The sequence below is a fragment of the Vanellus vanellus genome (assembly GCF_965231255.1).
Source record: "Vanellus vanellus genome assembly, chromosome: 21".
In the NCBI taxonomy this organism is placed as follows: Eukaryota; Metazoa; Chordata; class Aves; order Charadriiformes; family Charadriidae; genus Vanellus; species Vanellus vanellus.
The window spans coordinates 1,492,530-1,517,086 of NC_138926.1; the positions used below are offsets into that span (position 1 = coordinate 1,492,530).

Consider the following 24,557-nt stretch of genomic DNA (forward strand, 5'->3'; position numbering starts at 1 on the left):
GCCCGGCTAACCACGCCCCCTCCGCTACGCCCCCTGCCCGCCATTCGCTCGCCGCCGCCCCACCCCTTCCCGTTCCCTCCGCCAATGGGCGCGCGGGGGGGCGGGGGCTTCCGGCGGAAGTGCGGCGGCGGGGAGCGGAGGCGGGGCAGTGCGACGTGTGCGCGGAGCCGGGCCCGGCGCCGCCGCCGCCGCCATGCTCGATTTCTTCACCATCTTCAGCAAGGGCGGCCTCGTCCTCTGGTGCTTCCAGGGCGTCCGCGGGCCTGCCGCTGCCGCCACCGCCCCCGTCAACGCCCTCATCCGCTCCGTCCTCCTGCAGGTCCGGGCGGGGGCGGCCGGGACCACCGGGGAGGGGGGGAAGGTTGGGCGGGACTGTATGTCTGAGGAAGGGGGGTGGGGGGGTGGATGGGACCACCAGCACGGGGGAGGGGAGGGGGGGGGGCTGGGGCGGCTATAAGGGGGGCTGGGGCAGCTGTGAGGGGGCTGGGGCGGCTATAAGGGGTGCTGGGGCAGCTGTGAGGGGACTGGAGGAGCTATAAGACATGCTGGGGCAGCTGTGATGGGGCTGGGACGGCTACAAGGGGTGCTGGAGGAGCTGTGAGGGTGCTGGGCTGGCTATAAAACATGCTGGAGCGGCTGTGAAGGTGCCGGGATGGCTATAAGAGGTGCTGGAGCGGCTGTGAGGGGACTGGAGGAGCTGTGAGGGTGCTGTGGCAGCTATAAGGGGTGCTGGAACAGCTGGGAGGGGTGCTAGGGTGGCTGCGAGGGTGCTGGAGCACCTATGAGGGGTGCTGGGCGACCTGTAAGAGGTGCTCAGCCACCTATAACAGGTGCTGGACCCCTTTTTGGGGGAGGGGGGTGGGCGGAGGGTGACAGGGATGATTCTGGGGTTTCCTTGCTGCTGGCACCCCCCTCGCAACGGTTCCTCTCTCCTAGGAGCGAGGCGGCAACAACTCTTTCACCCATGAAGCCCTCACGCTCAAGTACAAACTGGACAACCAATTTGAGCTGGTGTTTGTGGTAAGTAACCTCCCTCCAGCCCCAGAACCCCGAGGGAGGGGGGTTGCCCCCCTCAAAAAGGGGCATTCACATGTGGCTCAGTTGGGGGGAAAAAAAAGTCTTCCCAAAGGGGTGAGGCTTTCTGCTGCCTTCCTAAAATCTGACGGGGAGCAGCGGCTGACCTGGCAAGGAGGCTTCATCCACGCTGCTTGGGAAGAAAAGCAGCTCGTGTGTTGATAACGGGAAGGTTTTTCCTGGCGTAGTGTTTTCTTCCTCCTCCCCGTGCCAGCAGCTGCCCGCCTGGATGTGGGGAAACCGGGGTCCGTCAAGAGCCGGTGCTGGTTGGGAAGTGTCAGGATGAGGCTCATACGATGGGAAAAACCATCCGTGAGTTTGCGGTGATCCAGTCTGAAAATGAAGAGAACAATTATCATCTCATGGCGGCTTAAGCAAACGGGTGATTCAATTGTGTAGGGCTGTTGTTTGACGCCCAGAACTGGGTTGGCTCCTTCTGGCTGTGGGATTCTTTGGGGTGAGGAGGTGCAACGTGGTGCTGGAAGTGTCTTAGGGAGCTGAGTGCTGATCCTGGCGTAGATGCTCCCTCCTGAGGGAGCCTGGTGGACTTGGTGGGTGGATGTGGGGTGTCTCTTGGTCATACACCACTGCAGTAGCAGCTTATTTTAATCATCTGCGAGAGGATTAGAACTCATTAAACCTCAAATAGAAGCTGTACACGCTGCTACATCCTAATAAAACTTGTTATTTTGGTCGGATCTATTTAAAAAAAGCCAGAAATGTGATGTCCTGTTTACTTTCGAAAATATTTTAACACTCTCCCTTTCAGTCTCCCCTTATCTCTCTAAATCCACACAACCTTCGTTGCGTACCTAAAGATAAGCCAAAGGCTTGCTGGTCTTTCGCTACGTGTCTTTGTTGCCGTGAAACAGTCAACCCATTTTTATTGGTGTCGCCTTTTAACGCGAAGCTCTGGGCCGTGCCGTTTTATTTTCCCATTTTTTTTTGAGAGCATATTAAAAGCTCGGGAGGTCAGACTAGAAAATGTCGCTTGAAGCCTGCCAAAATTGAAGAGCTCCGTATCAAACGCAGAGGTTTTGGCTTCCTTGCCAGCTAGACGCTGCAGTTAAATCAGTTGAAAGAGCAACGTTTTTGCGCTGTGCTGCTTTGCAGGTGGGGTTTCAGAAGATCCTGACTCTAACCTACGTCGACAAGTTGATAGACGACGTCCATAAGGAGTTCAGAGACAAGTATCGCAATGAGTTCCAGCAGAAAGGCACCCTGGGCCTCCTAAATGGCACCTTTGATTTTAAAGATGACTTCATGCGCCTCCTCCGGTAGCAGAGCCTTTTTTTGTTTTTTGTTTTTTCCTCTTGAGTTTCCATTTAAAGTGGAGATAGATGGGGGGCTGTGAGGGCGGGGGGGAGAGCTGAAATTCAGGCTAACGGGCCACCTTCCCGCAGGGATGCAGAGGAGAGCAGTAAAGTCCGAGCTCCCACGGTAATGAAAACGTTTGAGCAGTCTCTCAAGTCCCAGAAGACTGTCAAGTGTATGATAGAAACCCGAGGGGAGAAACCAAAGGAGAAAGTCAAGAACAAGAAGAACAAAGGTTCCAAAAAAGAGGGTGAGTTGATGGGAGAGGGATGGGGGCGGGAATAAATATTCCAGAGCTTTCCCAGTCCTCTCGTAGCACCCAAACACTGGTCTGAGCTCATGGTGGAGCTCTTTCCGTCAGGCACTGAAGCTGTCGCAGCGCCCGGTAAAGCATCTGCAGGTGACAAGCAGCCCTCCGCAGCCGGGGAGAAGGAGGAACTGACCAAGGATGAAATCCTGCAAAAGAACCGGGAGGAATTCTTCAAGAGACACATGAAAGCAGGGGAGAAGTCCAGGTGGGTAAGAGGACATGATCAGTCTAGCTGTGCTTCAAACCAGCTCCTCCTGGTGTCCCTCGGGCATCGCTGAGTCTCTGCTTCCTTCAGTGACCCCTGGAAGTTGGTCCTTGCTTTCCTGGACCTTATTTCCCTTTTTCCTTATTTCCCTGCTGGCTGGAGAGACTGGGAGAGGGTGTGCTGGGAATACTGGAGGGGAAATAGAGCCTGATCCCTTCCCTGGGAGATCTAGAAACCTGGCGTGTGCCTGGGAGAGGTCCAGACCTCTTTTTGGTGAGGCTTTCCGGCTGTGAGCAAAGGGCAGTGGCGCATCAATGCCTGGCTCGAGGTAAAGCCCGCTGATACAGGGCTAAAGTTCAGATAAACTCTGGAGACTGAATCAGCCAAGTTTGGCCTTGATTTATGCCTTTTTGGGTAACCCGGGCTTTTAATTTTCCCACCTTCTAAGGAGGTGATTGCTGCTGCTTCACTGCACTGAACAAAGTGTGTTTCTGGTCTTTATTTCGGCAGATCTCCAAAGCCCGAGGCACAGAAGGAAAAGGGGAAGAAGCCCCGAGTGTGGGATCTGGGGAATTCTAATGCCAAAGTACTCGATTACAGTAACTCCACTACCAACGGCAGCGCGGAGGCTTGTCCCGTGGAGGAATTTGACCCTGATATGGTAAGGAAAAAATCAGGTCGCTCTGTCTGCTTCAGCGCGTTGTTCTGGGATCAGCTGGGCGTTGCAAACCCAGCCTGGTCTCCACGGCTGGCTGAGAAAGTGCTAGAAAGGGGGATGGCAGCGCCAAGCCCGTAAAGCTGCTGCCTAAAGGATATTGTCTCCAGCTGTGGCGGCTGCCAGCGGCGCGAGATGGCTGAGCAGAGATCTCTGCAGAGCTGCCTCTGCTGCCAACGACAACTCGTTGCAGCGAAAGCGGGCAGGGGGAGATGATGGTAAGCGGTTGCCGATTTTCAGGGTGCATCTTCCCCCCCCCCACCCCCTCACAGGCCCTGGGGGATCGAAATCGTGAGCCCGGCCGCCTCTACGACCTTGAGTATGAAAGCGATGATGAAGCTGAAGAGGAGAAGGTTATTCAGAACCCTTCGAAACCCAGGTAGAGGCTTCTGCAGCCCCTGCTTGCCACACGCCTCTTGATTTCTCTCCCAGTCTAACCAGTAACGCAGTGGGAACAAATTGGTGTGTTTCTCAGCTGTGTGGTGGGCTCTTCTTGCATCTGGCAGTTGTGTGCCCTATGTGACTTGCTCCTCAAACCTAAAGATAACACCTCCCCTTCTCCGCAGTGTGAAGAAGGGTGGCCTGGGGGGCATGTTTGGCATGCTGAAAGGCCTGGTGGGCTCCAAGAGCTTGACGAGAGAGGACATGGACCCCGTACTGGAGAAGATGAAGGATCACTTGATCGGTATGTCTGGATCCGCTGTGAGCGGGTTAGTTTGAGGTGGTTCCCTGTGCTCCATCGGGTGAGCACCCACAGTTTGGGCCGTTCTTGCCCACAGGAACCGTGACGAGTTCCTGTCTCGCGTCTGGGGAGCCCTCAACAGTGCATCAAAAGGGGGGCAGTGGTCTAGTCTGGTGGGGATCCTTCACGCTGACTCCATCCTTCCCTTGACGCCGATATCCGGCGTACATAACCTCCTCAGCAGCACTAACTCTCCTCTCTCTTGTCTCTTTCTCAAAGCAAAAAACGTGGCAGCTGAGATCGCAGTGCAGCTCTGTGAATCGGTGGCTAAGAAACTGGAAGGGAAGGTGATGGGAACGTTCACCAGTAAGTGACCGTGTGGCCTCCTGCTTGTGGTTTGGGGCTCAGGAGTGTTTCTCAGGCGTGACGGGTTCTCTTTCCATCTCCTCCTTCCCAGCGGTGACCTCGACGGTGAAGCAGGCCCTGCAGGAGGCTCTCGTGCAGATCCTGCAGCCCCAGCGCCGTGTGGATGTCCTCCGTGATGTCATGGATGCCCAGCGTCATCGCCGACCCTATGTGGTCACTTTCTGTGGCGTCAACGGCGTTGGAAAGTCCACCAACCTGGCCAAGGTAGGACACAGTCCTGCTGGCTCTCTGGGACCAGTGCTGAGGTCAATCTGTGACTGCCAACGGGATTTTTTTGATCTGTTGCCACCTACAGATCTCGTTCTGGCTCATCGAGAACGGTTTCAGTGTCCTCATCGCTGCCTGTGACACCTTCCGCGCGGGAGCAGTGGAGCAGCTCCGCACCCACACCCGTCGCCTCAACGCCCTGCACCCTCCGGAGAGCCACGGCGGGCGGACCATGGTGCAGCTCTACGAGAAGGGCTACGGCAAGGACGCCGCAGGGATTGCCATGGAGGCCATCTCTTACGGTAGGTGGAAAACTGGTGGCGGGAGATGCCGTTTTTGGGGAGCATCCTGCTTAACGCTGCCTCCCCAGCTCGCAACCAGGGCTTTGACGTGGTGCTGGTGGACACGGCGGGCCGCATGCAGGACAACGCTCCCTTGATGACGGCACTGGCCAAACTCATCGCCGTCAACGCTCCTGACCTGGTTCTGTTCGTTGGGGAAGCGCTGGTGGGAAATGAGGCTGTGGATCAGCTGGTGAGGCTTTGTTTCCTCAAAGATCGAGGGGGGGGGGAAAAATCCCACTTCTGTCGGTTTTATTGGAGATTTGGACAGCAGCAGCACCACAAATGCGTTTCTTCGATCCATTCTCTCCCCTCAGGTCAAGTTCAACAAGGCCCTGGCTGATCACTCCATGGCCCAGACGCCGCGGCTCATCGACGGGATTGTCCTCACCAAATTCGATACCATCGATGACAAGGTAAGGAAGTTGTCGAAACAGCTCCCTGCACAGCCTCCCGCTGGTGACCGGAGAGGGAGAGACAGGAATTGTCAAACACAGGGCACTTTCACGCTGTCCGGGATGCCGTCCCCTGCCTTTCTCTTGCATTTAAGCCATTTAAACAAAATTTAGCAGTCCGATTTCTGCACGCGTGGAAAATGGGGCCGTGAAGTCTCTTGGTTTATAAGCGTTAACGCAGCGGGGCGTATGGGGACCATACACATCCGAGAAGTACGAGGAGGCTGAATATTTGACAAGCTCTTGGGTCTGTTCCCACGAGGGGCTAGCGCTGGATTTGCAATCTAACGGTGCTCGTTATCCTCGGCAGGTCGGCGCCGCCATCTCCATGACCTACATCACGAGCAAGCCCATCGTTTTCGTTGGTACAGGACAAACTTACTGTGATCTGCGAAGCCTTAACGCCAAGGCCGTGGTCGCAGCGCTCATGAAGGCCTAAAAAACACCAAATCGCTGTTTGCAGATGTCCGAGAAGAACATGCTTTACCCCGTTACCGACTAGTCTTTCCCGTGTAGTGCAGAACAGAACGAAGGGATACTGGTGCGAAGGGTAATTTTTTTTCGGATAAAACCCCTTTTATCCAGCAAAAGCCCTTCCCCTGGGTTCCTTCATTCTGTTTTAAGTGACGCAGGCTCCCGCGCGGGGAGGCTGAATCTAGAGCTTTGTATTGTTCGTGCTGCACAGGGAGGGGGGGGGAGCAGCGCGAGGACCTGCTGTGCTTTTTGGGGGATTTGAAGGCGTTTTGGGTTTTTTTTTTTGAGCTGCTTTTGATTTTTAGACCAGCTTAGGGAGGACATAGAAGTGACTTTTATCGGGGGCGAGCAGGATAGGCGCTGCTTAGCGGCAGCGTTGGACGATCTGGCTGTTAACGTTGCTGCTAGTGGCAGCTTCACCAAAATTGAAAAACCAAAAAAAGCGACGGCCTGTGCTGGGCTGGAGGGGAGATGGTAAATTGCCTTAAAGTCCCCATTCCTGTCGTCACCGGGACTCTGGAGCAGGGTACCCGGACATCACGTATTTAGGCAGGAGCTGGAGAGCTGCTGCAGTTTGGTCCGATATTGCTAATCATGGCTGGAGAAGGAAGGAAGGCAGCGTGCTCCTGCCCGTCTCCTGTCCTCAGCGTTATTTGCTAGTGAAAAGGAAAAACAAAAAAATGATACTGGAAGCTAATGGTGGCTGCTTGCTGCTTTCCTGCACCCTTTCCCCCCCCCCCCCTCGAGTGCCTCTTGATCCCGGTCTGAAGTGCTACACTGAATAATACAAAACTCTCTTATGATGTCTTGTAGCTCTGTACCGCAGATGTGCTATAGTGCAATAAATTGAATGCTGTCTGCTAAGAGACATAATTTATATAAAAATAAACTTCATAATTTGTTCTCCGTGTATAAATAACTTGCCTCCAGCCAGAACCTATTTCCTTGGGCGTGTAAATCACACACCAGCCAAAAGTTAAGTGAACAGGCCTTTAATACAAGCTTCAACATACAAAATACTGTACAGTATAAAGACTGGACTAGAAAACTAGAGCTTCAAGTAAAAAAAAAAAAAAAAAAAAAAACCGCTCAAGTTTCATGTTTTTAATTGAAAGTACAGAATACAAAAGCACTAAGTATGAAATTAGAGTTGGCTGCAGCTCCCTGGGGGAGACCGCGCTCCCCAGGCACGTGCAACCGTGATAAAAAGATAATTACTACGTTAAACCAGGCGTCCGTCCGAGGGGGCTCTGGCTCCTGCCTGAAGTGTCCCGGCTCGGCTGGGTGCGTGCGGGCAGCAGCTCGAGAGCAGCGGGCTTCCATCCTCCCCTAGACTGGCCTTAAACCACGCAGGCCTCCCCGGGAGCTGCCGGCTCTGGTTTGGCCCATCCTAGGGCGTCCCCTGCCACCGCGCAGGTCCTGGGAGGAGGCTGGTGCTCAGGTGCTGCATCCTGCGGGAAAGCAAAGGCTCTGCAAAACCCGCCCGAGAAGCCGCTGGGCTCGCAGGGAGCCGCAACGGGGCTAAAAAAGGCGAAGAAGCCGCTCAGGAGAATCTTACCTTTTATCTCGGCGTGGGCAGCAGCAGAGCCGTTCAGCTGTTGTCCCTCCTTAGGCACACCTAGGAGAGAGCAACCACGGGGTGGAAAGGCAGCCCCGAGGTGGCTGCGCAGGCACGGGGAGCCCCGGTGCGAACGGCACGCAGTGCCTGCGGCGCACAGGCTTTCCTGGCTGGGTTTTACCCTCAGAACGCAGGCCAGCAGGGCTCTGGCATGCCAACTCACTTCTTTTCCCCATTTTTATGATTTATTAGCGAGATGTCTCGTATGTTAATGCGTTAGCCTCAGGCTGAGCAGCACGAAGGTCAGCGAGACTGAAATGCCCTTTGGCTGGAAAGGGAATAAATAACTGCAGCTGCACGTGAAAAATAACATTTGGATGCGTGGGAAGCAGCAGAGCTGTTTAAACTATAAAACCACACTGCGATTTGGTAAAACCAAACCCCAAATTCAGCTACACTTGCAGACAATTTTTGTGGGTCAAAGGAAAAAAAAAAGCTTAAGGAATAATACAGCATAGAGAATGGGGGCTATTAACACTGCCCACGCTGCAAAGTCCACGGTGACAGTCAAGAACCGTGCTGCGTGTGACAGGATGCCCGAGTTCGGTGGGGAGATGGTGGCTGCACCCAGATGGGCATCCTGCACTGCCCGTAAGCCCCGTACCTGTTCGACCCCGCATGGCGATCTCGCTCGTCAGCCTCTCGAAGTACTCGGGCAAGTCCGCGTATTCATCTCCGTAGGAAATCACTTTAATCCCTTTGTCCAGCATGTTCTCACGGAGCTTCTTAAATTCATCCACGTCTCCCCTCCGTACGAGCATGAAGTGCTCCAGGTCCGACTTGTGCTTCACAGCCTCTAAAAACAGGGCCTGAAACGTGGTGTCATCAACAGTCCAACCACAGCCCAAGAACAGGAATGACTTATTTTCATACAGCTTCTGAATCTCTCGCTTTAAAAAAGGGAAAGACGTTCTTAGTCAAGGCAAGCTTTATCTTCACAAGGCACAAGAGACAGCACCTGCCTTATCACTGATGAGGCTCTGCAGGAGTGCCATCATTCAATCGCCCTCAACAGAAGCGTGCTGAGGTGCTTTTGCAGCTTAGCGGGGCTCGAGAATCCATCCCTCCGCTTCTATTTCACAAAATTAAGGGCTCTCCCACCACCCTGTGTGAAGCTCAGTCTTTAAACTCAGCTGAGTCTACGCCCGGTTAACATACGGGTTTGTCAGGGAAGCGGGAGACGTATATGCACAACGTACGGGACCCCAAAACATGCCCAGCAGAGAGAAGGCAGGGGCTGCCTCACCATGACCTCCGTGTTGCGCAGCACGTTCTGGTAGCCGGCCGGGTGGAGCACTATGCCGCTGGGGTTGGTGTAAACGCCGTGGATATGCAGGACGCTAAGCTTCCTCTTCTCTTGCGCCCACTCCAGCACCTGCGCAAAACAAACCCCTCCAGAAATGTTAGCGGGCGCGTCACGTTAGCGTCCACGGCGCTGTTAAAACCACCCCGGTGGGGAAGGGTTTCAAAGAGGCAGCTTCTTCCTCATGCTGCACCTTGTCTCCTCAAGAGGTCATGAGTCCATCAGCCTCTACATCACGGCCCACAGCTACCGCCTGCGGAGGTTTTTTTGGGTCAGCACTTCAGCTGAACAGCAAATGCGATGGGGAGGGACCGAATCAATACACCAGACTCAGTAGAAAAAAGGGGAAAACTCTATAAATATTACATCAGCGTGTTTCTCAAGCCTACAGAGTTTTATTTCTTGGTGCCTCTGAGCTCTGAGAAGATCTGAGGAAGCTCAACAGCTGACCTTCATTTCAGAAAGCCACTTCCGAGGCTCTCAGTTTACTCCTGCAGACCTTAGCTCATTTAAGCTTGCAATAATTAGAATGCTTATTTGTAACACTGTAAGTACATCTTGCAGCCATGCAGATTAAGAGGTCACGCAGGAAACACGAAGCACAGAAATGACTCAGAATGGAAAGAGACCTGCATATGGCACGTGTTTAACAAGCAAACAGAAGGACAAGATGCTCTCCACCGGTACAACCCGGGGTGGAAAGATGAGGTGGGCAGGTGGCGAGGAGCTCAGGGTTTCACAGTCCGATTTTCTGCCTGCCGGGGGCGGAAGGAGGGAAGCTCGCAGCTACGAATCCGAGAGCACGGCAGAAGAAGCCGGAGCACGCGAGTAACCCAGCAGGAGCCATCCAGTCGTTTCAGAACGAGGACACGGGGCAAGGGGGAAGCCTCGAAGGCTACAGCCCTGAAAACGCTCTGCCACAAAAAGCACTCCGCAGCACGTTATAAAAATAGAAAAGTCAGCTTTGTGCCTCGCGCGGAGTTTCCCGTGTCGGTTAGAAACGTCAACCCAAGCCTTATGTGGAAGCGAGGCTTGCGGTACTTCAGCAAGGGCAAGCCAGAAGTTTCAAGGACAGAGATCAAAGAAATACCAGGCTTAAGGGCTCCTCCTGAGCAATGGATGTCAGCCAGCAAGCGCAGCATTTCAGAAACCAGCATTCGTCTTCATTCCTCTGCTCACTGCCCCAAATGGTCAGAGCCTCTGCTTGGAGTTTGTCTAACGTCATTTAAATTATGATGAACGGTACAATCCCCTTACGCAGGCGCGAGGGCACATCCCACTGTCCTGCGCTGTACCAGCTCAGCCCTCACAATTAAAAAGAAAATCATCATCGTTTACCTTCTTTTCATCAGTCAGGTCAAGAGACTCCAGATGCTTGCCCTGGTGTGCTGCGTACAGTTCCAGCAGGTTATCAAAGTTTGTGGTTAACACAAGTGCCCCGTTTTCCATTAAGTGAAGCACAGACTGGAGCAGCTGCTTCCCAGAATCTTCCATTTTGGATTCCAGGTCATCAAACACCTCATATAAACAGTCTTTGAAAAAGGTTGAGCGAACATTGCTCGTGCGCTGAGAAAGGGAGACAGATTAAGATCAGAGTCGGGCTTCTTTTTAATGCTTCACGCTAAACGACTCGATGAAAACTACCCGCCTATTTCTTGAAGACCTCCGCAAAGCCGTAGGTCCTCGCAAGGCAGACACAGAGCGCTTAACGGCATTGAGACGGGTGCACCTCATCACCTGCCCCCCAGCATACTCCGAGTGAAATACCCAAAAGCTGGTGCCCACGGCAGAATTACGTCTCAGGAACCCGGCACATTAACTGCACTTGGGGTTCCTTGTCGATAGAGGATCGTTGGAGATGGGGGCACACTGGGGAACCAAATTTGGCTATTTCCGAAAGCCAAATCCTACGCTCAGGGCGGGGTACCAAATATTTACTACAAGCACACTCACCGGAGACAGCTTCTGGATGAGGTCGTGGGCAACGTGAACCAAGTTCTTGTCTTCGTGGAGACACTTTTGAAACCGTTTGCTCTCTTCATCTTCCAGGAGATCAAAGTCAATAGCAGCATCCAGGAGGGCCTGGATTAAACCCTTCCAAGACTTCAGCGCCGGGACCTGCGGAGCAACTGCTGCACTGATGCCTGTCCCGATCACCAAAACAAGTTCCCGAGGCTTCTTGGTTTTGAGGCTTGGCAACAGCTTCCTGCAAGAGGAGAAAAGTAGCACAGTTGGTACCATCATCGATGGGAGGATGTCTCGGGTCGTGGAACATGCAGACCGAAGACAAGGGAGGTACCCTCTGCCTAAATTTCGAATCAACGTGTCCATTAGGGTGCTCTGATAAACAGAGGATGAGAGGAGCAGCTCGGCATCCCTTCAAGACAGCGTGCAGCTCCACGGATCAGCATCACAAATGCCCACAATTACAAGGTACGTAATTATAACATATTTGGCAATCGAGACCGTTACCGAGACGGTTACTGGGGAAGTCAATACCGCCCAGGAATACTTCCTAAGCAAAGCTTATTCAATTAAAATTTGGAATAAGGGAGGTCTTGTTAATAACAGTTACCTGGAAGCTTGCAGAAAGGCTGGAGACTGTGGAAAAGGTGTGGTGAGCATTATGGATATATGTTATCGATGGCTGTGGAGACACATACATACTCTATACGTACTGAGACAAAACACGCATCGCACTCCCAGGCGGGGAGTAAACACAGCCAGGACTGATCCTGGTTTAAATAAGGTGCCAAACGGGGGCCTGAAGACAGCAGCCCCATTTATCCCAGCACAAGAGGAAGGAAGCGACGGTTTCCTCCCAGCTCTGCCCTGGGGAGGACCCTCCCACCCCCCAGCCCCTCTTTGCTAAAAAGACCGCTCAGCAGGACCAGAAATCCCTTCCCTGTTACGCCTGCAACGTAAGCGGGATGCTCCAGGCCAATCTTTTGGAAGCCCAGATGATAACAGTCTCACGCAAGAGCTGTGTGGCTATATTCTCCTTCCTCCTCCTCCTTATTTTCCTAGCTTTACACCTGCACAGTGCTTTTAAATTTGAAATTTATTATTTATTAAGTAGATGTGCTTCTCCTCATCATGCCTTGCCCCGGGTCAAGCTGCTTTTCTGACGCAGGGGAGCGGCTGCAGCTTCGCAGAAGATGGAAGCAGCAGCCCAGGGAGGCAGCTCATTTGGAAGGAATGTTTTTTTATCTGCAAACACGTGATATTTAAGCGAGAAGGGGAAAGGAAACCGACACCAGACAGATGAGGCTTTGCCTTCCCTCTGCCTACAAAAACAGACGAGTTAACCCTTTTCTTTAAGAGGTCTTCGCTGTCGGTGGCGATAAATGGATTTTAATTTTGGGCCTGCAAGCCTAGCACGCAAAGAATAAGCCAATATTCGTGCTAATGAGGTAGTATAAAAACACAACCAGAAACCTAGGGACTGAAATCCAAAAGAATAACAAATACACAAGTCTTAACATCCTATGCGACAGCTCTGAAAGAGGCATTCTGTTCCCACGCTGATAAATACGATTGTTTCTACCCTGATATCCTGGGCAAGGAAAACATAATCTCCCAGCCGCTCTTCTGCTCATTCCACAGTCACTGGACCAACCTTGAGACCAGAGGTCCCTCACAGAAACTATTCTCCAGCCCTCCATAACTCGTAAATAAATCAAATTAGTGGAAGACAACTCCCAAGAACGAGCTGCTCGTTCGCAGGCGGCGATGCCTTAAATCCTGAGTCCACGCTACTGCAGCAGCCACAGGACCAACCCTGGGTGGAAAGAAGCGTGGATATGTCCCAAGTTAGCGTCATGCTCAGCCTGGAGAACCATAAGACGACCTACTTATTAGTATAGGGAGCCTCCAAAGTGGAATTATTTAGCCTTTACATGCAGCAAAATCATACTAATTCGAGTAATTGCCTGTCCTCCCAGGAACCGGTGTCCAACTCAAGTGCAGAAGCACGACCACCGTATCAGGCGTGACCCTACATGTGGACAGGACCTGAGCTAGGGTTAACACCGATCAAAACCACAGAGACAGTACAGCAAAAAACAGCTTTCTCTGCAACCATGCATCCTGACTTAGGGGTTAAAAAACCACAGCAACGAAGCACGTTCTGGGTGTTAAGGTCTTTGTTGCACGCACCGTAGGAAAATACTAGTTACAGGGCACGGCTAGGGACAGGGCGCTTTTCTTGGATCAGCAACCGAAACGGCTGCTGGGGCTCGGTGCCAAGTGTCATGCTCTTTAAAGAACAATGCAAGGTTAAGGAAAAGCTCTTATTAGAAGAAATTCACCGGAGTATAATTCAATTTACCTGGGCTTTTTTGCAGGTGGCATTCCATCTTCCAACAATGTTTCTTTACCCAGGCTCACCGTAGAAGCCATCCAGTTTCTATAGTAGACAAATCACCACAAGCAAAGTCACTACATATATGCAATACGACGTGGAACAGACCACAGGTTTTTGTCGAGCCAGCTTTTCACGGGCGGATAAATACCGGGGTTTGTTATCTTTATGAGATCACCTTCGGGCTGAGAATTGCACTTTTTTGTTTCTGAACTTTGCCCCGCGGCTCTCATACACATCCTTAACTTCCTTTACAACGAAGCTCAATACAATCGTGGGGCTGTTTTGTACAAAACCGGGTTGCCGTGGCCACTGGCAGACCACTGTTTGCCAGACCCTTCGTTTCACCTTGGCCGCTCATCTTTGCCTGCGAGCCCATACCTCGGAGCAGGCGCTCCCAGCTTCCAAGGCGATGCCCGTCAGCAAACCTGCGGCTTGGGAAAAACAGCGGGGGGGAAGAAAGACACAAAGATTTTTGTTGGCTACAAGAAGCCACCCAGAGCATTTCGTTCTCCGGTGATGAGAGAAGGATTAACCAGCCCCGCCATACGTCTACACGCGGTGGGATATGACCTTAAAGAAAGTTATATGTCTGAGAAGTCTATCAACAGCCCATGACAAAATACCAAAGGTCTGCCAGCACACGGTCCTCTCCCACTCTGCCTCTCCAAAATAAGACTATTAAAAGGGAAAGAAAGCAGACAGAACTGTTTACCCTTGCCCATTTTTTCTTGCTAATTATAACGAAGAGTCCAGCAAAAGTTCTAGGAGGCAGGCTCTTGCCAAAAGGAAATGCTGCGCAAAAGCTGCTGGCCCAAAATCATAGTTTTTTTTACAGGTTTCACAGCCTCGGTGACATCTTAGCATTTCTACTACAGACGAGATGCCTGCAATTGCTTCACTGCAGCGAAGCAGCAGCACTGGCAGGAGAAAGTTTTACAGCTGTGAAACCTCAGCTGTGCTGCAAATGTTGGTAGGGATGACTTAAGAAATGGTCCCAATAATCTATGTAACCATCATCTTTTGATGCTGGATGATGAAAACAGGGCACACCGACTCCCGCAGACACTCAGATGCAGTATGCTTGCCAGCCTTCCACTTCTGATCCCTTCTGAAAAGATTTTATTTATCACCACAATAATAATATATCATTATAACAATAATATAATAACATTTTAACACCTCAGAGAGCTGGTCTACACAACCTGCCTCCCAAAACACCACTTAGCACGCACTGCCCATCACCTCAAACAATCAGATTTTTATTTTACTGTAGAGCCCAGATTTCGGATGAAAGTTTCAAACGCATTGAGCAAGTGAGGAACCGCGTTCCCGCCGACCGCTTGCACCTCCTGGTTTTACACCCTCCGTGCTTGCAGGGCCCTGAGCCTCCTCCATCCCACACCCTTTTGAACGTTGTACCCTGCCTTCTTCCAACCCGCCGTCGAGCCCGACAGCTGTTCAACGCTGTTCTGACAACGAACCTCCGCAGCCTCGTGCCCCCCAAACGCCTGCAAGCATCAGGCCATGGGGTGAATCTTTTCAGGGAGTTAAAACTGCCGGAAAAACACCCGCTCCAAAGGGGTGTCTCTCGGGGAGGCAGGAGGACGCACCGCACACATGATCAGTCGGGCAGTAACATCAAACTTGCCCTGAGTGAATACAGCCAAGCACAGTCGGGATGGAAAACAAGAAGGGGGGAAAAAAAACTCTCTTTTTTTTTTTTTTTCTCCTTCCAGTAGGGTAAGATCTCTCATTGTGGATTAGCTGATTCTTTCGGAAGAACAGGCTGCTTCCACAAAGCCAGCCAAATTTTAATTAACGGTGCAAAGACACTTCAGATGAGCTAGGGACTCAAGCACGTAACCTTTGTAAACTGGCATATTTAAGAAGGAAGCTTGTGGAAAGCAACACGCTGAACTCCCGCTGCTGTCCAGATCTGCCCTCAACTCCCTCCAAGGCACCTAACAGCCCGAGGTAAAAACCCTCCCCAGTTTCTCCACCGGCTTCGTTTACAGATCTAATTTAAGTTTACATTAGCTTTAGGTTGCGAATTATCAGCTCAGTCTCGATATCAAGCCTGTTCATAAACTCCTCCCGAGGCCCTCCTCTGTTTTGCTTGTTCACCTGCCTGAGCACTGCTCCCATTTCGCTCGTCCTACACATTTGCGTTACTTTAAACAGCAGAAAAAAACAGAAATGGAACAGCATCAAATCAATTTTTAAGTGCCTCTTAAGACAAAAGTGCCTCTAAAGCACCAAGGACATTTCAAAAGTCATTTTGAACTCAGGAAAAACCACCTTTTATAAATATAGTTACCGAGAAATGGTAATCTAATATCACAAACGTCAACCTTCATTTCTATTTAATGCAGATAGCCAAAAAGGAAAAAAAAAAATCAGAAATAACGTAATCAGAAATAATTCTGTCTCCAAAAAAAGTGCTTATTTCTCCTCAGGACAAGTCTTCAAGATTCAGCCAAGAAATTTAAACCTCCAGATTTCAGGCCTGGGGAGAAAGTCTGCTCTCCAGGGGTACAGATCATGCCAGCACGGTCGAGGTAACCGAAATGAAATAGCATTACCTCAGAGCGTGGCACCACTGCCGCAGGGAAAAAAGCACCAAGGGGACCCTGCAGTACCTGGCCATGCCGTGAACGCGGGTGCCATGAAGGAGAGGGAGCGACGGGCACTTACAAGATAAGAAGCGTCTCTCCAGTCTTCCTCCTCGAGACGTCGGGAACTTTCCAGCTATTTAGACTACAGGGAGCTGGAGAGAGTGTAAACATCAAACGCAGCGGGTTCTTGGCTCAGCTGCCCCGTTCTCCCGTCACAGCATGGTCTCTCATCACCTTTATTAATGGCACTGTGCTTATAGAGTCCCTGCCTAGGTTTGCAGCGTTCTCTTTCCCCCTAAGAAATCAGTTAATTTATCCTAAAGCCCTTGAGGTGCAGATTTCAGCAAGGAATCATTATCTTTAAACAATGCCCTGAGTCGCCCAAGACTGACTAAACCTAACCAGTAATAGAAAGAAGATAGATCCAGCTGCAAAACCGCCCGAAATACAAAGATGTATCCCAGCTAAAACGAAACGCCTAAACAAAGCATATGCCAAATTAACGCTAAGGCTGACACAGAGTATATATTTACAAAAACCTTGCCATAACTCTAGGAAACGCGCTGCCACCGCTCAGCCAACGTCAGACCCCAGCCTGCAGAACCACCCCGGGAAATTCAGGAGACGTTTTCTCCACCGAAGGAGATGGGGAAGTCACTGCGGATGCCCTTTGACTGCCTCCATGCTCAGCAGCTAACAGACAAGTAAAGCTACACCTGCACGCTAGACCTGAATGTTTAAAGTTTAAGTAAAACCTGCATGCGTCCAGCTCAATGGTGGAAGAGGGGCTCCTCTGGAAAAGCCCTCTCAAATTATATACAGAAGCAAGTACAAATTCATTGCTCATCAATTACTTTTAGCTTCGAGTGCTGAGAAGAACAACCACCAGTGAGAGCGTAATTCAGATCTTCTTTCTAAACTAAGTTGCTTTAAGATGTTGGGATAAGCCAAACGTTATATTATAGTCTCAAACCCGCTACGTTTCTGCTAGAAGAATCCGAAAGGACGTTAATGAGTCGTCCCTGGCCGATTCCCAAGCTCTGTCCCTCCACGTGGAAGTCGCAACCGGAGCAGGCCCGCACGGATCATCAAAACCGTCCTAGAAAGGGACAGGCTACAGAGACAGCGGGGGGCTGGCGGCGCGAGGAAAAGCAGCCCGGCTTCCATTCGTGCCGACGTTAGAAACACAAGATTCAGCTTCCCCGGATACAAGTTAAAACATATCAGAGACTTTTATTTAAAGCTGTGATTCTCCACGTGCTTCGGGCTTCGTGAAAAAGGCGAGGGAGCGACACAGCAAAGGCTGGAAAGAGGTCTGCATCCCAACAGACTCACACGGGAGCCTGCACTGCCCGACAGGCGCCAGGCTCGCTTCGGTCTGCCCTTTTTAAGCCCCAGCAGAGGAGGCAGAGGGATGGCCCTCAAGCGGGCGATTCTGCAGGCGGGACCGGCTTTCCAGGAGTGTTTCTGGAAAGCAAAGCGGGCCGGGCATGCTGCCGGAGTTGGGGGTTTCACACCTTCAGGGATGCCCGGCACCTCGAGGCCTTACCTTTCCTCTCCGCTGCGCCCCCTCCTCGCCCCCTCTCACACTAAACCTGAGGGAAAAGCAAGAACACGGTACTTCAGCAGGCAGGGAGGAGGCCGAGGCTCCTTTTAAGGGGGGAAAAACGCCCCAAGAAAATGGAAGGGGCACCTCTGAGGGGAAGCTGGGCCCAGCGTCCCCCGCCGCCATAAGTGGCTCCCGCCGGGCTCCCCCCGGCCCCCTGACCCCCCAAAGCAGCCCCACAGCCCCCTCCATGAGGACGGAGGGTCCGGCGCCATTGCGGCCCTCGGCCCTCCCCTCATGGCGGCCGCGCGCGCGACCCCGGCCCGCCGTCGCCATGGCAACGCTCCCCGCTCCCCCCCCCTCCGCCCCCCGCCCCCTCCGCTCCGCACGCACCTGGCGCCGCGCGCCCGGCCCCATGAGGAGACGCCCGGCGACGGAAAGGGATTGGCCCGCCCCCTTCCGCCCCGCCCTCTCATTGGCTCGTAGGGGAAGAGGCGGGACTATCGCGTCTCCGCTCAGGGTGGGGGGAGAAAAGGCGCTTGCGCGAGAATTTACCTCTGATCTCGCGATACTTAGAGGAGCTATAAAAGGCGGCGGGCGCATGCGCCTGGCAGTCGCGGCCTGTGCACGGCGAGAGGCGTTTGTGTGGTGGCCGCCTGTCAGGGGGCGGTGTGAGAGGCCGGAGGCCCGGCCCCCTCTGTTCGAGGGAGGCTGTTGTAGGCGTGATAGTGCCCTGTTGCCCCTCAAGGGCCTTCCTTCCTCCTTCGAGCTGCCTCTGTGTGTGGGTCTGTGTCCGTGCAACGATGGCTCCAGCCCCGTGAGGTAGTAAAAGCAGTGCTTGGCCTCGGTGAGCTGCTGTAATTTGGTGTGGAGGAGTTTGGGTGTATTCAAAGCTTTTTCAGGAAGAGAGGCTGTTCTCTGGCTTTCATGGTAGCTGTGTGTTGCTTTATGTTGGTGCCATAAATAAACTGTGGTGATGGTGGGTGTACTTAGACAAAAGTAGCCTTACTTTCTCACCTCAACACCTTTCCAGGGGCTGGCTTTGACCCTGCCTTGCGCTCACCCTATCCTCAACCTATTTCCTCATACTCTCTGCAGGCAATCAAGAAAGCTGCAGGCTTCTCCGTGATGGCCAGCCCTGTGACGCCATAGCCAGGAGACTTTTAACGTGTTGCTGCTGCCGGTGGGTCAAGGCATGCTTTGAATCAAGCTGTGTTTTCTTAATTACTCTGCTGCCTTTAATAATGATTATATTCTAGCAAAGGCAGGGATGGAGGTCGACCCGGTGGGGTGTTGCCCCTTGGAGTCTTGGGTTTGTGGGATGGTGTTTGCCTTCAGGGTGTGTTCTTGGGTGGGGAGTCGATTTTTGAGGTGGTGGCAGCAGCAAAGTCATCGGGCCCAGGGCGTGAGAGGGAAAGGGATTAATTAAAGTTGAACAAAATGGGTCAAAATGGGACAAGCGGTGCCTGACCCATGGCTGCCACCTGCCTGGGGGTCCCAGTGGGGCTCAGTGCTGCTCAGCCTTGGACTTTTTCCTTCGTGATTCGGCTACTGAAGGTCCCTCCGGTGGCTCCCGCTTGGTGCCTGGAGGAGAGGAGGGCAGACAGGGTGGCAGCAGGGCAGCAGGGGGAGCTCAATGCTTCTTGGGGGACTTGTTACCTTTCTGGGCACGGGCTGCCTTCATGCGGCCCAGGTTTCTCTCTCTCGCTGCCCTGTGCTCCACGATGGGCCGGGGGTAGTGGGTGCCCACCAGGCAGCCTGCCTGCTCCTGCACGGCCCGTGGTGCCTTCCAGGGCTCATAGATGTACTCAGTGGGGAAATCCTTGAGGACAGGGAGGTATTTCCTACGGCGAGAGGTCAAAGCCACCAGGGAGCCCCTGTCCCCTCCATTTCACATGGCTTTGGGTTTCATGCCTACCGAATGTACGCTTCATCCTGGTCCGTCTTCTTGCCGAAGGCAACAGGTGAGTAGATGTGGAAATATCGGTGGAAGAAGGCGCTGCTTGACAGCCACAGCCAGTTGCCGGCATTGAGGGACCAGTCTGCGTCTAGCAGGAGCTCCTCAAAGACCTGCAGGACAGCATGGTGGCATGGGGACCAGGTCCCCAAGAGCCTGGTGGGTGCCAGTGGGTGTTGGGGGAGATTTGCTGACCTTCAGCCCTTCTTCCCACGAGACCCAGAGGTCCCCGCGGGTGAGGAAGCAGGCAACGGCGTGCCGAGCAAGGTGGTGGATCCAGCCCTCAGAACGCAGCTGGGTCATGATGGCGTCGATGAAGGGATAACCTGTCTGGCCCTAGCATAGGGTTTTGGGGTTAGATGGGACAGGGGGACACTTTGGGGGGGTGTCAGAGGACTCAGGGCTTATCCCTGAGGGAAGTACCTCCCTCCAGGCACGGAGATGCTGGGGGTTGTCATCCCAGTCGACCTGCAGGCAGATAGGGTTGCCGACCATCCGGTCAAAATTGGGGATGCTGGCGCCGGCGGTGTAGAAAAACTCCCTCCAGAGGAGCTGTCCATGCAAGGAGACGGGGGGCTGGGAGTGCTCCCGCTGCCGACAAAGGCAGGATCAGCCCCTCCTGCTGGGCTGGCCCCTGTCTTCTCCAGCCCCCCACCCCTTCTGCAGGGTCCCTCTGGCTCACCCTCTTCCACCCCACCCCAAAAATGCTGCCTCACCCTCTGGTAGACCTGGTCCAGCCGCCACCAGAAGGTGCGGACTGACAGACAGCCAAATTTGAGGTAGGGGCTGAGGACGGTGGTGCTGGGGCTCAGTGAGGTGGGCTCCGTTTCGGGCTTCTTGAAGCCACACACCCAGGCCTGGATGGGGGGGGGACATACTGGGGTCATATTTTGGGATGGGGGAGGCAAAGCAGTCCTGAAATTAGGGTGGTGGGTACTGAGCACTGACCGTCCTCTCCATGTGTGCGTCGAGCCGGGCGAGTGCTGCTGTCTCTCCACCCGGGTAGAGGTGAGGACCCATCTCTGTGGGGTTCTGGCCCAGCTCCTCCAAGGTTGGGACCCCGTAGTGGGTGTCGTGGCTGGCCTGGCACGGGGTACGGCAGCCTGGGGCACCGTGTAAGGTAGGGGTGTGATAGCCATCGCTCCGCTCCAGGGTGAACAGTGAGGGAGATGCTGACCCAGCTTTGTGCTCTACCTCCCCCAGGTCCACCCTGTGCTCACCCTGGAGATGTTCCTGTGTGAGCGCTGGGGCTGGCTTCTCCGGGGGTCCCAGCGATGCTAGGAGGCTCTGCAGGCCCTTGTAGGTCAGGGGGGCTTTGCCGTCATTCAAGGCGAGGACTCTGGGGTGGGAGATGGAGGGACGTGCTCAGCACTTGTGCTGGATTCCCCGTACCCCAAGGGATGGGGCCAGACACCCACCTCTCGGTGTCGTAGAGGGTGTGGGACACCTTCTGGATCACCTCTACGCCGTGCTGGGCCGCCAGCTTGGCCACAGCGGTGTCACGCTGGCGGGTGGGGGGTTCGGTGTCCACCTCAAAGGTCAACCGTGTCGTCCCCCAGGCACGGAAGAGACAGGGGAACACCTCCTCTGGGCAGCCCCGCACCACAAACAGCCTGCCGGGGAGCTGGGTGGGCACAAAGCCCCTCGAGACCCCACCAAATCCCCTTGAGACCCCACTGGGACTCACCTGGAGCCCATTTCCCGCAGGCTTCCATCCAAGTCCTTCAGGGAATCGAGGAGGAACCGCTGGGCATTGGCGCCCGACCGGTTGCTGGAGGGGTCGAGGATAAAGAGGGGATGAAGGCGGCAGCAATCGGTGGCCGCTGCCAGTAGTGCCGGGTTGTCGTGCAGCCGGAGACCTTTCCGAAACCAGTGGATGGAGCTGTGCTTCATGGCTGGGGGGGGGGGTGTCCTGGTGGGATGCAACCTGGGAAAGGAGAGATGGAGGAGGATTTGGGGGGGGGGGGGGGAGAGAGTACCTTGTTTGGTAAATTTAACTCATAAAATAAGTGGGAGCAGCAGAGATGGACGTGTCGGTGTCTGGTTATAAAACCAGGGAGGGAAACGGGTCCGGGCTTGCAGCGCGGTGACGCCAGGCCGGTGGCGGATGTGGGAGGGAGGCCCCGGGGAGGGCTGGCTTCCCGGCCCCGTGGGATCGCAGCCGACTTCCCCTGCCTGCGCTTCCGCATGCCCAGGCGGAGCCCCGACCTGCTGGCAGTAGGAGGGGTGGGGGGAAATCTCGGGGGAGGCCAGGCTGCAGAGGGACGGGGCAGCTCCTCCACTCTGTCCCTACGGAAGCTGGTGGGTGTCTCCGTCCTCCCCTGCGTCCTGGGGCTGCTCCATCGGGACCCGCTCCCGGATGGGGAAGCTGTAAGGATGGATCCAGCCTCGCCATTCACTGCGGATCCCATTAGGCTCCAGAGTGAACGTGCTGCAGCCTACCTCTCCTTTCCCACCTAGGCGATCCCGAAAGATCTTCCCTCTCGCCGAACCCAGGGACTGATGCATCCCCCTTCCCTGCTCCAGTGCCCGACTCCTGCATCCCAGGTAGGCATCCCCCAAATTTCCCCCCCCTCTTGTTCACTGTCTGTGCTTGTCGTTCAAGCCACACTTGAGGTTTTTTTGCTATTAGTAAGCAGTGGCTCACTTGGGGAGTGTGGTTTCTGTGGGTGCACTGGGGTCTTCCCGGCGTTTGCCACGGTCCTGCGCCGTTTTCAGGGTGGGGGAAAGGTTTCGGCGTGACTCGGAGTGTTTTATTTTGGAATGGGTGATGCAAGCAGTGGAAAACAGCAGCCGCCTTCACTCCTGGGTACCCGCAGGGAGGGTCCGGGCACCCTAAACCATGCCGGGAGCGTGATGCCGAGGCGCGGGCATGGTGTGGGCTGGGAAGGGATGCCGGGGATGAATGGATGCGGGAATGACCCAATCTATCTTTAGTGTTCCAGCACCCAATCAATCTCTTGATTCCTACTTTTCCTGTCTGCAGGATCTTTTCCCCGCTGCCGGGAATGAGGGTCTCTCCTGCCCGTTGGCTCTCGGCCTCGCTCGCTGCAGGTGTGTATCTCCGGTGGGGGAGGATGAGTGGGAAACAGCAGGAAGAGTGCAGGCAGATAGGCAGGGGGCTGCTTGAGATTGAAATGCTTGTTCCTGACAAATTTTGGGGAGGTGGATGCAGAAAACTCTGCTGGGGGTGATTTTTGGGGCTGCAGGCGAGCACCCTGGAGCTGTGCGTCCCTAGAATAAACCCCACTGAGCTCCTGGGGCTGAGACCCATTGTGGGATGGTTCCTGCTCTCCTAATTTCTTTCTTTTTTTTTTTTTTCTTTTTATCCCCCTTTTTTTTTTCTGCTGGCAGGAGAAGTTTCACGCCGGCGATCGGCGGCTGAGCAGCGTACTGCCCGCTATGGCTGGTGAGTCTTGGGGGGATAAACCCTCTGGCTCCGTCCCCTCCATCACCGGCATCCCCTCCCTGCCAAAAAATGAGGGTGCCCATAGATAGCTGAAGTTTTAGGGGCTGGTGTGGTTTTGGGGAGATCAGGGTGAGATCCCACCTGGCTCTTTACATCTGGAGGTGTCCCGCTGAGCCAGTGATGCTGTGCAAACCCCTTGGGAAGCTCAGGGGAGGTGCTGAGTCGCCGTCCCGTCCCCCCCTCAAACCTCACCATTGTGTCTCCAACTCCGCAGGCTGGTTTAGGCGGCTCCTGCACAAGCCCAAGCCCAGTTCGGTGGAGAGCAGCCTCAACACCAGCTGCTCTGCTTCATCCTCGCCTTCCTCATCCTCTGCGGAGAGCTCTGGCTCCTCTCCCAGCACGAGCCTGGCCAGATCCGTCTGTCTGTCACCCATCTCGGTGGTGGACATCAGTGCCTCGGGCAGCGCCCGGTGGGCCAAGAGCTACGACGTCTGCATCTGCCACAGTGAAGTGGACCTGGAGCTGGTGGAGGAGCTGGTGTCCTACCTGGAGGGTCAACCCGAAAGCTTCCGTTGCTTCCTCCAGCTGCGGGATGCGACACCGGGAAGCGCAGTGGTGACGGAGCTGTGTGACGCTGTGCAAAACAGTCACTGCTGGGTCATGCTTATCACCCCCGGCTTCCTCCAGGACCCTTGGTGCAAGTACCAGATGCACCAGGCGTTGGCCGAAGCTCCCATGGCCAACGGGCGCACCATCCCGGTGTTGAAGGACGTGGATCGGAAGGATTATCCCAAGGAGTTGCGCAACCTCTACTACATCTACATGGCGCTGAAGGAGAAGAGCTTCAGGCAGATCAGAGACACCATCGTGCGCTGTGAGTGTGCCATGGGATGCTGGTGGAACGTCGCTCCGGTGGGGTAGAGACCATGGGAAGGGACCAGATTCCATAAATGTATTTAACTAGCTGATATGTTACATTAATTGGTTGCTAATGGGGTTCATCTGCTGCCTCCACAGACCTCCAGGATCTGTGCCGGAGTTCCACGAGTGGGACGGAGTAGCGCTGGGAGCGGGCAGAGGTGTCCCCGTGGCATTTGGGTGCTGCCACAGCTGGATCCGGCCACGTCCCGAGGGGATGAAGCTGAGCTGCTCGGCCCAGACCTGGTAGCTGAAGACAGGGAGGTCCTCACACCCGTGGTGGGGATGGTGGCATGGAGCCTGCCACGTCCTGGTGATGCCACCACCATCGTGGTGGCCAAAACCCCCCAGGTGATGCCACCACCATCCCGGTGGCCAGGGACATCTTCCAGCAGGTCCCCGCTGCTCATCACGCCAACACTAAGCCCCGGCGTCTTTGCACGGGTTTGTTTGGACTAGGAAAATGCAGAAGTTTTAAGTTTTTGTTGGCTTTTTTGTTGTTTTTCTTGTTTTAATCCGCCGGCTTGTGGGTTCCTGTGATAGGACCGTGGTGCACCGCCGGGCCGCCAGGGGGCGCTCTCCCCGCGTGGCGCCGCTCCCGCGCTCCTCTTTTGCCGACTCC

General features: G+C 54.3%; 4 protein-coding genes across 6 annotated transcripts; 2 read left to right on the forward strand and 2 right to left on the reverse strand.

Annotated features, from left to right (window-relative positions):
- The first annotated feature begins 43 nt into the window (after window positions 1-43).
- Window positions 44-7,213, forward strand: SRPRA (SRP receptor subunit alpha). Of its 2 annotated transcripts, none has more exons than XM_082493860.1 (14): window positions 44-319; window positions 937-1,020; window positions 2,188-2,351; window positions 2,478-2,638; window positions 2,750-2,903; window positions 3,414-3,564; window positions 3,891-3,997; window positions 4,185-4,303; window positions 4,580-4,666; window positions 4,758-4,930; window positions 5,022-5,235; window positions 5,304-5,467; window positions 5,592-5,690; window positions 6,040-7,213. In XM_082493860.1, exons 1-14 carry the CDS (start codon window positions 194-196, stop codon window positions 6,166-6,168), a joined length of 1,932 nt encoding a protein of 643 aa, XP_082349986.1. In that variant the 5' UTR covers window positions 44-193; the 3' UTR covers window positions 6,169-7,213. The 2 variants fall into 2 exon arrangements, with proteins under 2 accessions (XP_082349986.1, XP_082349987.1); XM_082493861.1 differs by having other exon boundaries at window positions 2,780-2,903.
- FAM118B (family with sequence similarity 118 member B) lies at window positions 300-17,697 on the reverse strand. Of its 2 annotated transcripts, none has more exons than XR_014269922.1 (8): window positions 17,655-17,697; window positions 13,455-13,532; window positions 11,078-11,330; window positions 10,463-10,690; window positions 9,068-9,196; window positions 8,426-8,711; window positions 1,182-1,407; window positions 300-313 (listed from the first exon to the last, which is right to left on the reverse strand). XR_014269922.1 is itself a non-coding variant. In XM_082493862.1 (8 exons), the coding sequence occupies exons 2-8, from the start codon at window positions 13,523-13,525 to the stop codon at window positions 7,641-7,643; spliced, it is 1,041 nt and encodes a 346-aa protein (XP_082349988.1). In that variant the 5' UTR covers window positions 13,526-13,532; window positions 17,655-17,697; the 3' UTR covers window positions 7,249-7,640. The 2 variants fall into 2 exon arrangements, 1 of the variants encoding a protein (XP_082349988.1); XM_082493862.1 differs by lacking the exons at window positions 300-313; window positions 1,182-1,407 and adding exons at window positions 7,249-7,654; window positions 7,762-7,821.
- A 1,461-nt stretch (window positions 17,698-19,158) lies between these two features.
- On the reverse strand, window positions 19,159-21,501 carry LOC309680332 (cryptochrome-2-like; the record flags this gene model as incomplete). The annotated part of the gene is made up of 10 exons (XM_082493896.1): window positions 19,159-19,235; window positions 19,311-19,495; window positions 19,570-19,721; window positions 19,804-19,944; window positions 20,032-20,199; window positions 20,325-20,465; window positions 20,557-20,711; window positions 20,829-20,947; window positions 21,027-21,221; window positions 21,296-21,501. 10 exons carry the CDS (start codon window positions 21,499-21,501, stop codon window positions 19,159-19,161), a joined length of 1,539 nt encoding a protein of 512 aa, XP_082350022.1.
- A 492-nt stretch (window positions 21,502-21,993) lies between these two features.
- On the forward strand, window positions 21,994-24,398 carry TIRAP (TIR domain containing adaptor protein). Its single transcript, XM_082493946.1, has 5 exons — window positions 21,994-22,155; window positions 22,595-22,662; window positions 22,963-23,017; window positions 23,292-23,891; window positions 24,035-24,398. The coding sequence occupies exons 3-5, from the start codon at window positions 23,011-23,013 to the stop codon at window positions 24,076-24,078; spliced, it is 651 nt and encodes a 216-aa protein (XP_082350072.1). The 5' UTR covers window positions 21,994-22,155; window positions 22,595-22,662; window positions 22,963-23,010; the 3' UTR covers window positions 24,079-24,398.
- The last annotated feature ends 159 nt before the right edge of the window (window positions 24,399-24,557 follow it).